Consider the following 13,770-nt stretch of genomic DNA (forward strand, 5'->3'; position numbering starts at 1 on the left):
AGAGAGAGAGAGAGAGAGAGAGGTTGAGAGGACAAAAAAGAGGCAAAAAAATAATTGGACAACAGGGAAGCATGATGTAAAACTCACGTACAAGGGAAGAAAGCACCTGTGAGGGAGCGCGTGCGTCCCTCCCCTCCCATCAGCTATTCCTCTCCTGTGCCCTCTCAGCTTACTTAGAGAAGGCGGTGGCGCCAGTGCGTGTCGCTACGCCGCGTTCTGGGGCAGCTTGACAATAAATACCACCGACCCTCCGCGCAGGAACATGTTGCGTATAGACCGCTCCTTCTGCTCATTGTTGACCATTGTTAGCTCCACTACATCGCGGAGGACGAGGTTGAAGTGCTTGTCGAAGGCGACAACCGTGGCGACGAGAGATTTGTTAAAGCGCGACTGAATGAAGACACGGATGCCGTTTCGCATTGCGCTGTCAAGTACGCTGAAGGGACCTTCCGCCACACTTGTCTGCAGGAATTCTTTGGTGGTGACGGGCTTGGGGCCTGACTCCGTCCGCATCGTTTTCGTGGGTCGCTCATCCAACATTGTCCTTGTGTTCCTTCTTGTGCGTTTTCTCCGCCCAAGTAAAAGAAAAAAAAGGAGGGGTGGAGGAGAAAGCGAAAAGGAAAAAAAATGGGAGGAAAGCCACGATGTAGGCGGGCAGATTCTACTTCCCTGCATGCAGCGTGGAGAAGGGAGGTGCCGCAGTCCATATGGCACACTTCTGACGGCTCACAGACACAGCCCCACGTGTAGGGGAAAGCGACGAAGAAAAATAACAAACTAACCCGCCCCCACCGTGCGCCGCACCCACGCGTCAAGGCTGCGTGCGGGTGTGTACCCCAAGTACCCGGCGTGCTCCGTGTGTTTACCATAAAGAACACCGCCACATGTGTAGCCATTCACAAGAACTGGAGCGCCTGACATGCCGTGGTAGCAGCGGCCCTGAGTCGCGCGGCACATCCCGCTGGCGTGCAGCACCTCCACCCGCGACGTGACTGCCACCTGCTCCCCTTCCACGCACTTCAGTTTAGCCAACAATTCGTCGCGCTGCGCTGCAGATAGACGCCGCAGCAAATCTGGGTCTGCCGTGTCCAGCAGTCCCAGAGAGCCCACGCCACGGTAGCCGGAAACGAGACACGAGTCACCCACCGCGGGGTCTGCCGCAGACAACGCGAGGCCACCACCCACCGTCTCTGCCAGTCGTCGCACCTCCTCCGCATGTGCGTTGGGTTCGCTTTTCCCCGAGGAAGCAGCAGCGGCGAAGTTCAGCGCCAGCAGCGCAACATCTAGCGAGGGGTGAAGGGCCACGAGACGCAGGTCCACCTTGCTGCCGGCGATCGCCCGTCCAGCATCATCCGGTAAGTACAGACGCACGACTACAAACCTCGTCTTGCGATACTCCTCCGGTATCTTCAGCCGTGTCGGATCCGCGATGAACTGCCATGGCGCAAAGGTATGCTTCGCGGAGAGGAGGAACTGTCTTCCAGAAGCAGCGGTGCCGTGTGCCGCCTGCAGCAGGAAGGCGGTCCCCATCATAAGCCAGAGCGGCTGCGACATTTTCCCTGGCACGTGCAGAAAACTCATGACAGGAAAACAGCAGCCGTGCCCGCGGGTGGACAGCGCCATTCCTTTGCGCCGCACGCTCGTCCCGCACCCAAGCTAGGAGCAAAGGTATCAAATAGAAGGAAAAAACGAAAAGAAAAAGAAAAGGAAACAAAGAAAAACATACCGTAATAATAATTAAAAAACTTGGGAACAGGAGCGTGGCTAAAGCACGAGCCCAGTCAAAAGCGTCTCCGCCACCCTCCATCAGCATCGCCTAGCGGAATTGACCCTACATGCTCTGCGGGCTTGAACATCGGCGGGGCCCCTCAGCAACTCCGCTGCTCTCCCCCGCCTCCCCTAACTTCTCCCCCTCGGCCCCCGCATCACACCGCGAAGCCGCAGCACACGGCAACTCCCTACTCTCACCCCCAGCGTCTGCAGAGGCGTCGGTCAGGACTGCACGAAACAACTCTTCGTGCAGCTCGAACATTTGACGCTGAAAACCCGGCGCCGCCGAGAGCCTCATAAAGAGCGAGCGACAAGATGGATGCTCGGAGTCGTGGGGGATGTGCTCCTTCGCAAAGGAAAGAAACACCTTGTCCTGCAAAAGAATGGACGACGACGACACTGCCTGTGCCTCATACAACCGCTGCACCAATTCGTAAACCATACCGCACAATTTTTCCCCCTCTTCATGCCCCCGTGAGAGACGCAGAAGAAGCGACAATAACTCCACGAGGCGGTCCGTAACACACAACTGGCACGCAATCTCCGTCACGCCTACATCCTCCAGACGCAACAGCTTGCACAACAAGGACAGGAGGCAAGCATACAGTGAAAAAGGCAGCGCGGACGCACTGAGTAACCGGAGTGCCGCCGTGACAAGGCCCGCCACTGCCCCAAGGGTGGCACGGGTGTGGCAGGCCTCGCTGCGCGCCAGGATGCCGCTCAAGACAACCAGGGCGTCACGGAAGCCTTCCACAGTATTCACTTTTTCTGTCGCAGGTGCAGATGTGGAGGAGCTCGCAAAGAAGAACTGCATGCGGTCCAGCAAAACGGGAACGACAGACGGCCCGGCCTGCGAGATGATGTCAAGGGCAGCGTCGCAAAGCTCCTCATCTGACGCGAGCGTCAGCGCCGTATCAACGAGCAGATCAGGTGAAACGCCATCTTGGGAGGCGTCAATAAGAAACGCGACGCCCTCGACAACATCACAGTTCTGCACTGCGAATGACCGTGGCTCTATTTGCGGCACGTGCCGCGTCACCCGCACCAGCAACGGAAGCAGCTGGAGAGCCTCGCCATGGGTGCTCCCGTCACCCGCATTAGCTGTCACACCACTCTTGACAGCCCCTGTAGACCTCGTCGCAAGAGACGCCTGGCAGCACCGCGTCAACGACGCACACAACAGTCGGAGGAGGTCTTCATCCTCAAACAAGTACGCAGAGCCATCCTGGGAGGCAGCGACGGTCTCTAGGAGGGTGTTCCAGAAGGCATAGGCGTAGCCAGGGACAGTCCCTTCCCACGCCTGTAATCGCCGTGAGGCCAACACGATGATTTCAATCCATTCAAGCGTGACGCTCGACGGCTGTCTGGAAACGATGACAGCCATGATGTTGAGTGAGCCGATGAGATAGAGAGCATCCAGCTCGCTTGGACCGACAGCCTCGCCGAAGGCAAGAACGGAGTTCATGTATTCATAGTCTAAGACAAGCGTGGCCGCCAAGGGGTACGCCTCCGCAAGCAAGGTCAGGGCGCAAATAGCGGCTTTCAAAACCTTCGCATTCGTTCTTGCCTCCGTGGCGATGGTGCCGATGCATGCAAGTGCCTCTTCCGGCAGCAGTCGCATTGCCTCGCCACCCAACAGAGTAATCGTGTTGAGTGCCAGCAGCAACGCTGTTTCTCCATCGTCGCTATTCATCAAGAGCGAAAGGTTAGAATCTTGGCTCATGTCATCCATGGCCCCGCATAGCACCTCGATGCATTTCGATGCCAATATCACATTTCGCCCCTCATCCGAGAACTGGAGCAGCGATTGAAGTAACCGCAGTGCCCCCACAACGACACTGTTGCTGTAGTCTGTAAGCAAATCTTCCAAGAGGACGACGCCACCGAGAAGGAAGAAATGTTCCACTAAACAGTTCTGGTAGTACAAGGGGTCAAACCCCTTGTAATGGCTCCGCTCCTGCGGCTGAGATTGCCGCCGTGGAGCTGCCGCCTTCCACTCCCGCCCACTGACGGCAGAGGCGAGGATTGTGCAAGCGCATGCGCTGACGTTCTCGTCCACACCGCTGGCCGCCACGACCACGGTCTTCAAAGCACCTGGTAGCAACACCAGTAGTGCGGCCGCCATTCCCGGTGGGGCGTGCGGAAGAAACAACAGGCGGGCGATGGCGTGAAGATCCCTCGCCCGGGCCGCACTGTCAAACTGATCTCTCTGTAACGAGCCAAGTGCCGCGCTGAGCGCGGCAACAGGAATATCATCGCTGCCCGTCGCCCACGCCTCGCTGAGCGTTTGCGCCGCGCCCCCGCCTCCGTCCACGTCGGTCGCGCGGGGGCTGGTGAGCATGGCGAGGCAGTCCTGGACGCCCCTGTCGGATTCCGCCGCCGTGAGCCGCAAGACAACGAGTAGCTGCAATGCCCCACTCCTCACAGACTCTTCCTCCCGCACACTCGCGCGGGTGCAAAGGCGTCTCAGCCGTGAGACAACGGCGCCGGACGCCGTGCTCGTCACACTGCAGCACGCCCGCAGCAACCCAAGCGACGCCGCGAGATGGCCAGATGACGCCTGCGTTCCGTCGTTAAACCAAAGGCCGTCCAACCACCACCAAAAGTCATCGTCGCAAAGCAACCGCGACGCAAGTTTTTCGCCCTCGGTGGCCAACTGTACTGCCCAACCAAGCAGCGTGCACGCCAGCTTCGCCAATGCCGTGTCAGGAACGAAGACAAGAGCCACAAACGGAGCAAAATTCTTGCTGATGTTGTCCATCAGCGTGTCAGCACGAGTGCCGGAAACCGCCATGGCAGCCGCAAGCTGCAAGATAGCCCCGTCGACTTCTTCGCAGCAGCCTGCCCGGGACAACAGCGCCGACAGGCACGACGGGCACCCCTGCGCCACATACGACAACAGGGGCCGGCTCGAACTGAACTCTTGCAAAAGCGCCCTGCAGCGATCCAGCAGTCGCGTGTTGTCGCCGCCTCGCCGCGCCTCACGTTCCATTCGCTCCACTTCACGCATCAAAGTCCTGTGCTGCTCGGGAAAGAGCCGAGCAAGTCGCGCCATGATGTGCTGCGCCCGCTTTCGACCCATCTTCCTCGCCTAAAAAAAAACAACAACAACAACTTCTATTTGCCCTTGCGGCTGTTTTCCGTGGAGGCAGAATATGAAATGACAAGAAGGCGACGTGGAGTGCGCGAATATTATCTCTTTTTTGTTGTTGTTTTTGCTGCAGGTGCCGCTGCTGGTCCTCTGCCGATTCGACGCGATTCACCACCACGATCTTTTTGCCTTTTATCCCTCCAAGCTTCCTCTGATTGCTTTCAACTGGATCCACGACTACTGCTGCCGCCACGCAGGCAACTTATTCTTCACACTTTTGCCTCCTACCTTTTGCTTCCCTCCCCTTGCGGTGGTTACCCTGTGTCCTTCCTCGGCTGCTGGTGGACGGCGCAGTCTGCTTCCGCCCCCTTCCCCCCCCTCCCCCTTTTTTTATGTGGTTGCACCCCACACTGCCAGGGTTTTCCCTCTTTTTTTTGTTGTTGCCTTTTTGTTCTGCTTTCCTTCTCTCTCCAAAACAAAACAACCCAAACCAAAGAAAGCGGGAGAGAAGTGCAGCCGGCCTTGTCGCGGAGTCACTGCGGCAGCGCGCTATTCAGAGAGGGCGTCAACGCCCCCGCCATGATCACCACGCCTCCGCACTCGCGTCTGTGCGTGTGCGTGCGTGTGTGTGTGTGTGTCTAGCGCATATGCTTAAAGAAGGCCCCTCCTCTCGGTCCTTTGCATCCCCTTCTTCGAAGGACTCTCCGCCGCCAATTCTTTTTTTTAGTTTTTTCGTTTCCTTTCTCTCTCCTCCCTTCCTTCCTTTCTTCGCTCTTAGGCCTCTCTCCCTTTTTTGCTTCCGTTTTTCCGCCTCCCGCGCCCTCAAGGGTGTACTGCCCCTCTGCTTCTCTTCGTGTAGGTGGTTTACTCGCGTTACTCAGGCGGAGAGGGTGGCGGCCAAACACACCTGCACGCGGGGTGGGGGGAAGACGGGGCGGCCCTCGCCCGCGGCCCCACGACGCCCTCCTCTCGCTTTTGCCACGTGCACACAGAGACGGGAGGCGCCGTCCGTGGGCGCCCCACAGCTAGCGAGGCCGCGCCAGGCCCTTCACAAGTTCACTGACGTGCTCGGCGTTGCGACACTTCACCCACCTGAGGTCGACCCCGCCCTGCCCACCGCTGCGCCGAATTGGGACGCGCACGTAAATGCTGCTGTCATCAATGTGAAGGTAGAAGTTCCGTTCCGTCGTCCCGCCGCGCGTAAACACGCGATAAAATGGCGGCCTCGATTGCTGTGAGACTTCGGCGAAGACATACGTTAGGCCAAGACCGCTCTGGCGCTGGGCCTCCAGCGCATCCTGCACATCCCTGGCACTCTCCACGAAGCGGCGGTGGCTGCGGATGCTCCGCACGAGCAGAACCATCGGTGCGATGAAGTTGTTGAGGAACTCGTCCACGTCATCAAACTCCACCTCGCGACCCGTCACCTTGTCCTTCAGGCGGTAGTAAATGGCCCCGTTCGGACGCCGTTCCTCACTGATGAGCCAGTTGCACGTGGACCTCTCGCCAATCTTCACCACCGCAATCGCCTTGTTGCGCCTGCCCGTCGCCGGGCGAAGAATAACCTCCCCAATCTTTTTGTTATGAAGATATGCTTGTGCCGTGACAGCGGAAGCGTCGCGGAAGAGCGGGTGGCGGGAGATCTTCGTTGCAAAGACACGGGCTTCCATATTCATCCGCAGTGTACCGATGGAGTTTGCGCTGCTCGTCGCATCGTTGGCGCCTGTGGAGTAAGACACGTAATTCTGACCCCCGTCCAAGTCGTCCCTGTCGACACCCTCCGCTTTACCGCGATCGGCATTCGACATGGTGTCACGTGGACGGCACCACCGCAGGCGCAACTCACAGCGCTCCCAATTGCAGCCAACGACAACGCCTTGAATGGGCACACCACGGCGCAGCCACGTTGGGGACGCCACTGACGAGGGAGGTTGCGTCGTGCCGGCATTCTCACGCAAAACTTGTTCATACAAAAGTACATCTTGCTTCATTGTCTCGTCTTCGATGTCTTCCGCGGCGATGAAGGCGCCTAACCCAAACGATGTGGAGAGACGAATACCCGGCACGGCCCCGCCACCGCGCACACCTTGCACCGTCCCCGTCACGTATTCCCCCTCACAGATGACAAGTGAGCGTGTCTCAGCTGAGCGAGTCTCAGCAGAGGCACCGGATTGCGTGCAGTAAACGATGCCCGTCACACATGTCATGAGTTCCCTGTGAGACAGCCGCCGGTATGGCCTTCGCATAAAAGACTGACCTGCCGCTATCATCTCCTCCTGCAGAAACTCTATCTCTCTCTCCCCCAGCAATGAGTCCCACTCGGGACGATGGGCCTCGCGAATGGCGGCGGCCATATCTTGCTGGTGTGCGTGGCGGTCAAGGCGGTAGCGCTTGTCTGAGGTCTCCAGCCGCATAAAGTCCAGAAGCGCAACCAGCCTCGAGGGGACATTTTTAAGTGCCGCCTTCGCAATAAACGCCGCGGCACTGTACCACTCGCGCGGTATCAACGTCTGATCAAGAAGATGCCACCGAAGCGAAGAGCCCCCGTCACCAACAGCGGCGTCAGTTGGGGGGGCCAAGCGCAGCGAAGAAATCGCATTAAGTGAAACATATGTCCCAAACCACTCTGTAAGGAGTTGGCCACACTCTTCACGGCTATTTGGGCGACGCAGCGTCAACAGTTGCTGCAACTTCCGCGCCCTTGATGGACCAAGTCCCGCCACAAACTGCAACGACGCCACGCTCGCAGGTCGAGTAACACATTCCTCGACCCAAAATCCGCATGCAGTGACCCACAAGCTCATTTCCCAGCATAGCCGCGCGTACAGTTGATCCTCCTTCTCGCTTGTTGTGCACACGGTGGCACCAAGTGAAAGACGTAGCGCCGTCCTTTCCTTGTCGAAGAGGACACAAATAGCATGGAGTGGATCCTGTACGTAACGCGCCAGGGCCAACGATGTACGGGAAAGAGAGTCTGCCCCAGGCGTCTCAAGCTCCGCGTAGGTTGTGCTGCTGTACAAACGCGCCACCTCTACTGGGGCCCAGACGACAGGAATGTGAACATGAAAAGTCGCGTGCACGCGTTCCCGTAGAAACCTTAGAAAGGAGCGCATCAATGCAAGTGATGCCACGTTAGAAGCCCCGACGACAAGTACACTAGGGCTGTGCCGTGCACAGAGTTTCTCAAGCTGGTTCTGCTGCAGCAAATCAGCGGCCCGGCCACTCTCAGAACTCATTGCGCAGTCCGCCCACCGCACAGAACCAATAAAGGAGCCATACTCATCAATAAAGCTTATATGTGTCATGCCGTTGTCGCCGCGGTAGGCCGCACACACACGCCCAAAAGGCTTGTGCCCGTTCACCTGCATCCGCGCCAATGGGAGGGCCTCGACGACATTCCACTCCGGCTCCCACGTGAGGGCGTCGTCGTCGTAGGCATCAAGGCAGAGTCGTGTAGGTTCATAGGGGCCTTGAGCACACATCAGGCCAAGACGCTCCACAGCTTGTGTTTGCACGAACTGGTGCGCAAACTGACTGAGTTCCGCCCTCACCTTTGGTACAAGACCATCGATCAGTCGCACCACCAAAAGTTCCATTGCCCGTTGTCGCTCTAAAAACCACTCGTCAGCAGCGGGGGAGCGATCGTACAGCTGGCGCAGATTCATCTCACGGTACACCAGTTCCTCACTTAAAACATAGTAGAGTCCCACTGTGCCTTGTCGTTCGCGCTCCAGTAAATCCAGGTAGTGTCGTGGGTGCTCCACAAAGAAAGTGGCCAAAGGATACATGTCATCTCTCCTTTCACAGAGCTTGTACGTCACAATGAGGTCTCCTTCTGCACAAAAAACATCAAACAAACGTTTTCGGAGAATAGGCAGCTTCGAAAACTGCTCCACAAGAGCCTGGTTAAAAAGGGATAGTACTGCCTCGGCGGAGCGCGGGGCGCGAGCGGTGGCGCCGACCTGGCGTGCCCAATCCATCAATGGTATTGATTGCGGCGACTGACACACGTAAATTGGCGCGTTGGCAAGCAGGTTTTCTTGGTACTGGAGTCCAGTAATAGTATACTCCTCAAAGGCGTCCTCGAGACCGAGCCACCTTAGCACCTGTGTCGGCCCTCGCCCATGACCGGTGGTAAGGAGAGCAGAAAACGTTTGCCAGAGGTCTGCCTCAATGCCGCTCTCAAAGACCAGGCCCTCCAGAGCCACCCGCTGCTCCTGCACGCTTGACTCGGGGTGATCCTTCAGTTTTAACAGCTGCTGCTGCCGCTGACTTTCCAGCCGGTGGCAGAGGACATCAAGCTCAAGGATGCGCACCAGCAAGCGACCCAGTTCCAAAAAGCATGGCTTGCGCTGGGCAAAGTCGCTGTCACTGCCGTCAAGGCGATTCCACGCAGAATTACCCTCACCAATAGAACGATCAGCCAATGAGCTGAAGCCGACGTATGCGTCAGATATGAACGGGCGTTGTCGTCTTCCAGTCTCCACGCTGTAGGCGTAAGAGGAGGCGGGCAGTGTATTTTCTGCCGCCTCCGTGAGTGGCGAATTCTCCAGCAGTGCGCACAGAAGTGGGTGCAACGCAGTCTGGTGATACAGCATCAAATGCGCCGGTTCCATGTATTCCTGCGTCATCTTTCGCACAGCGTAGGCGATAGCCACCACCACCGGCTCGTCTACCACCTCTGCTGGCGGACGGGTTGCAATGGCGCAGATGCGAGTATTGTGCGCCAGTGGCTGGCCAGCGCTACGCAACTGCCGTAGGATCCAGAATGCCTCATATTCAAGTGGTATTTTGTAGGAATAGCCGTGCGGCAGTATCCGCGATCCGAGTGCCGGTCGCCTTTCCCGCACCTCGATGGCCTTGAGCCGCTCCGGCAGCGGATCCTCCGCCATACGTCTGTCCTCCTCGCCAAGGCCGACACGGTGCAGCTCCAGCTCAACGCCGGTGACAGCGGAGTCTGCGGCGGTCACCTCTGCACCCACCACCTCCGCGGTCTCCTCCTGGCGTTGAGTGTCGTTGCGGTGGATCCACGACAAAAACTCCTCGTCGTTCATAAGCTCCGACTCCTCGGTGAATTCGTCGTCGTCGTCCTCCTCCTCATCGGGGCCACCGTATCCATCCTCCGCCGCCTCCGCTCCCTCGTCCGCCCCCTCCACGTATGAGGTGTCCTGCAACTCCATCAAGGCACGTCGGAGGTCTTCCTTTGCCCGCTGCTCCCGCTGACGGTCTGCCGCCGTCTTGAGCCGCCCCACGTGCGCCTCCTCCCCCTCTACCTTCTCGTCGTCGGCGAGGCTGAAGATGACTTCGTTGAACGTCTCGTGGAGGCGCTCAAGGCAGAGCGCAGGGTCGGTGAGACTTGCCACCCACATGGCCCCCGCAAGCACCTCTTCAATGTTGCGTGGCGGCGCTTCCGACGCGACCGCCGCCGCCGCCTCCTCCATCTCCTCCGCCCGCTGCTGCTGATTCCTCGCCCTTGATCCCCTGGCGCCCATCCCGGCGGATGGCAGGCGCAAAAGCGACGGTGAGAAGCAAGAAGCAGAAGAAAAAAAAGGCAGAGGAGAAAAAGAGGTAGTAAACAAGAAACAAAAATGCAGCACGAAAATAAAAATAAATAATAGCATTCCAACTACAAAAAAGGGGGGAACACTCCGGCGAAGCCATACATCCGGTGCGGCACGGCTTGGAATGAGGTGAAGACGTTAACCCCGCAACACGCATGCACAGAGAGAAAAAGGCCGAGACACACCGAAAAAGCATTGGGGGGATGGATAGTATAGGCCTTGCCTTTATCCTAGCAGAATCGAAAAATAAAATTTTAAAATGATATTCTACTTGGGATGCCCTCAAGTAAAAAAAAAAAAGAACGGCAAGGCTCGACCATTCCTCTCACAAGCGCACACACAACGAAACAAGTCAATATCCAAGAACACATTCCACGGAACCCCCACCCGAAGAAGAACAGGGTATCACTTGTCGTCAAACCAATCCAAGCATGGCCCATATTTTTATTGGTATTATTGTTATTGTTGCTGCTGTCTTGCACTCTGCTTTTTGCTGCTCACCGCTTTCCCTTTCCTTGTTGAAGCCGGGGGAAAGAAAGCGCGCAGCAGGTATATGAACTCCTTTTGCTGAAACCATTGACACCAGCGCTCGGTATATGTATTATATGAATGTATGAATATGCCTTGAAACATATTTTATAAAGGTTGAAACTCATAGTTTGCTGCAACTCTTATTACCATGCTTGTTGTACGCGCTACACATGGACTCGTACCGTTCCACGTCCCACCGGCAGCCAAGTGCGACGGGTGATTTCTGCTCCATTTCCGCCACACGCACATCCATCATATTCATCGTGCCGGTCGTTGATCGACCACCGGCGCACTCCATAAGAAACGCCATTGGTGCGGCCTCAAAGAGCAGCCGGAGCTTTACCTTATGGTGAGGACTCTCCGGAGTCATGAAAATTCCGTCGCCCTTCACGAGGATCTGACATACGTCGGCCACCATTCCCCCCGTGTAGCGCAGCGTCGCCCCATCGTTCATGTACGCTGCGACAAGGTCCTTATACCACGGCAAGTACCTCGTCGCACGAAGATTTCCGGGGGCGAATAAAGTCGCCTTTGCCTTGAGAGTGCACGCGGCTTCATGGCGCAGACGGGACCAGCGGTCTCCATGGCAATAAAACTCCATCACAGGCAGATTGCGCAACGCCACAAAGATCACGGTCCGCGGACCGTACACTGCCACAACACTCGCCACCATGTCACGCACATACAACCCAATCGGCGTGGCACCGGGCCAGACGGCAAAGATAGAACCGACAGAAAAATTCGTCGCGATGATGCTGCTGCCATCCAGGGGGTCATAGGAGACCGTATACCGGCCCCGCCCCGCATGCGGTGTGCAAGTAAGCGTCGGTTGCTCCTCCGAGACAAACGCCACAACCTGGCGACAGCCACGGAGCCGGGACGAGATGTGCCTTTCCGCCATAACATCCACCGAAAGCACTTCGTCGCCGAAGGTGTTACTCGCCTGCGCCGCCTTCACAGTGTCTGTGCGGAGGTCAATTGCGACATCGTGGCACGCCTCTGCGATGGCCACAACAACATCGACCACCGACGATGCCGCCCCCTCACGCGCAAGCTCTGCCGCAAGCCCTGCCGCGTCTGCCATCACCGCCGACAGTTCCTTTCCTTTCCTTGAACACAGTATTATCGGTTGCGTGTTGCTTGCGCCACCTTCCCAGCAACACTGCGGCTAACCCCCTCCCCCCAAAGAAAAAAAAAGCGACAGACGCAACTCTCCCCGACAGCCAAACACCTTTAGCCGTTCCTGCATTCATATTTCTCACCAGTGACCCGAGAAGCATTCGCTTTTCGGATTAGCAAATAAGCATTGCCGCAGGAAACGAGTCTTAAACACACAATGGCCAAATACTGCTCCAAAGCCCCACGTTCCCAAAATATAGTAACTTTAAAGGGAAGCAATGAGCCTTTTCCTCATTGCTGACATTATGCCCAGAGAGGTATGTGTTTGGATGCGTGTTTATTCATTCCGTAGCCAATGGAGGAAGAGCAAGTCCAAGACGATCCTCCATCGCTCACACTCCCTCTTGCGCTGCTGGCTGCGTCTGAAGTTGTGGAAGGGCGTTGCTGCGCCCTCGAAAACGATTAAATAAAAAAATGACTCATCCTGCCTCTTCTTCGGAGGCTCGCCTGCGGCGCCGCGGAGGTTGCTGCATCCGCGCTCAGAGAGCGAGATGCCGCACCGCCGGGGGAGCAGCCGCGCACGGTCGCTCTCTCCTTTCTGGGCGTCAATTCCATCGGCGCCCCCCGTTTCTCCTTCCCACGCCACACGCCCAGTGCACAAATACAGTTCCCCCCACGCGCCTGTGGGCTCCGGCGTGAGGGAAATACGGCCCGCAACGCACCCAAGTGGCCGCCCAGGCAAATCACTCGTTGCGTGCTCTCTCCCCACTGCAGCGGCTGCGTGTTCCCGCAGACGGATCCCCCGCCGCCCACAGACGCCGCTTGAAGGCGGGCCCCGCAGGCCGACTACTCTCGGCCGGCTTCCTTGCGCCCCCTTTTCCCCCACTGCCGCGCAGCAGCATCTGAGTGCCGCGCGCCGTCGTGGGCCGCCGCAAAGAGGGCCAATGCATCACGTTGTCTTTGGCCCGGCGGCGCAGAACTGACCACCATCCGCCACGATGCGAGTGCCGCCCGCGCGATTGCCCAGGCGCCGTTGGGCTAGTCCATTGCAATGAATGAGCCCGCGTCTCATCGGCCCCAAGCCTGTCAACACAACACGCGTTGCGACCATCTACACATAACGCTAGCTCCAAGTACAGAAGGTGTTCTGTACTTTTAGGATGTGCACGCAAGCCCCAAATATTCCCCTTCTCATGCTTTCAAAAACAAACAAACAAAAGCATAAACACAACCGGTGTAACTGCATGCGGCGTAAATTTTATCAGACATATATATATATATATATATAATATTTGATTCTCTATTTTCCTTAAAAATATAGACATAACACAACAACATATATACATATATACATATATAGAAATACATATAGTTGAATTAAGCTACGGAGAAATGTGTATCATCAAACATGGCTTGACCCACCTGGATCCATCAGTAAAGGTAGATACATTTAAAACACGCCTGTGCCTGCGTGAGTGCAAGTGCACACCTCATGAGGTTACCATATACATGCAAATAAAGGAAAAAAATGGTAAAAACATACGGCACGAGGAACAGGACGAAAACGCACACGCGCACTCACACTGCGAGAAAAAAAAAGACGGGTAGGGAAATTTGTTCGCAGCGACAAACACCAAAAATCTTCTCTATTCATTTAAACACACACGCACACAATAAACGGTGATGTCAAAACAAAAC

General features: G+C 56.8%; 5 protein-coding genes across 5 annotated transcripts, besides 7 other annotated features; all 5 read right to left on the bottom strand.

Annotated features, from left to right (window-relative positions):
* Positions 1-30: a microsatellite.
* A 174-nt stretch (positions 31-204) lies between these two features.
* On the bottom strand, positions 205-540 carry Tco025E_06481 (small nuclear ribonucleoprotein SmD2; the record flags this gene model as incomplete). The annotated part of the gene is made up of 1 exon (XM_029373358.1): positions 205-540. One exon carries the CDS (start codon positions 538-540, stop codon positions 205-207), a length of 336 nt encoding a protein of 111 aa, XP_029226601.1.
* A 237-nt stretch (positions 541-777) lies between these two features.
* On the bottom strand, positions 778-1,623 carry Tco025E_06482 (putative serine protease PepD; the record flags this gene model as incomplete). Its single annotated transcript, XM_029373359.1, has 1 exon — positions 778-1,623. One exon carries the CDS (start codon positions 1,621-1,623, stop codon positions 778-780), a length of 846 nt encoding a protein of 281 aa, XP_029226602.1.
* A 50-nt stretch (positions 1,624-1,673) lies between these two features.
* Positions 1,674-1,721: a sequence feature (A-rich).
* A 110-nt stretch (positions 1,722-1,831) lies between these two features.
* Positions 1,832-4,852, bottom strand: Tco025E_06483 (uncharacterized protein; the record flags this gene model as incomplete). The annotated part of the gene is made up of 1 exon (XM_029373360.1): positions 1,832-4,852. The coding sequence occupies one exon, from the start codon at positions 4,850-4,852 to the stop codon at positions 1,832-1,834; it is 3,021 nt and encodes a 1,006-aa protein (XP_029226603.1).
* A 613-nt stretch (positions 4,853-5,465) lies between these two features.
* Positions 5,466-5,499: a microsatellite.
* Positions 5,500-5,575: 76 nt separating this feature from the next.
* Positions 5,576-5,631: a microsatellite.
* Positions 5,632-5,886: 255 nt separating this feature from the next.
* Positions 5,887-10,353, bottom strand: Tco025E_06484 (transcription elongation factor SPT6; the record flags this gene model as incomplete). Its single annotated transcript, XM_029373361.1, has 1 exon — positions 5,887-10,353. One exon carries the CDS (start codon positions 10,351-10,353, stop codon positions 5,887-5,889), a length of 4,467 nt encoding a protein of 1,488 aa, XP_029226604.1.
* Positions 10,354-10,385: 32 nt separating this feature from the next.
* Positions 10,386-10,443: a sequence feature (GA-rich).
* A 631-nt stretch (positions 10,444-11,074) lies between these two features.
* On the bottom strand, positions 11,075-12,037 carry Tco025E_06485 (sedoheptulose-1,7-bisphosphatase; the record flags this gene model as incomplete). The annotated part of the gene is made up of 1 exon (XM_029373362.1): positions 11,075-12,037. The coding sequence occupies one exon, from the start codon at positions 12,035-12,037 to the stop codon at positions 11,075-11,077; it is 963 nt and encodes a 320-aa protein (XP_029226605.1).
* Positions 12,038-13,339: 1,302 nt separating this feature from the next.
* Positions 13,340-13,364: a microsatellite.
* Positions 13,365-13,406: 42 nt separating this feature from the next.
* Positions 13,407-13,443: a microsatellite.
* The last annotated feature ends 327 nt before the right edge of the window (positions 13,444-13,770 follow it).

This window comes from Trypanosoma conorhini (assembly GCF_003719485.1).
Source record: "Trypanosoma conorhini strain 025E chromosome Unknown Tco_14.4_contig_00439, whole genome shotgun sequence".
Lineage (NCBI taxonomy): Eukaryota > Euglenozoa > Kinetoplastea > Trypanosomatida > Trypanosomatidae > Trypanosoma > Trypanosoma conorhini.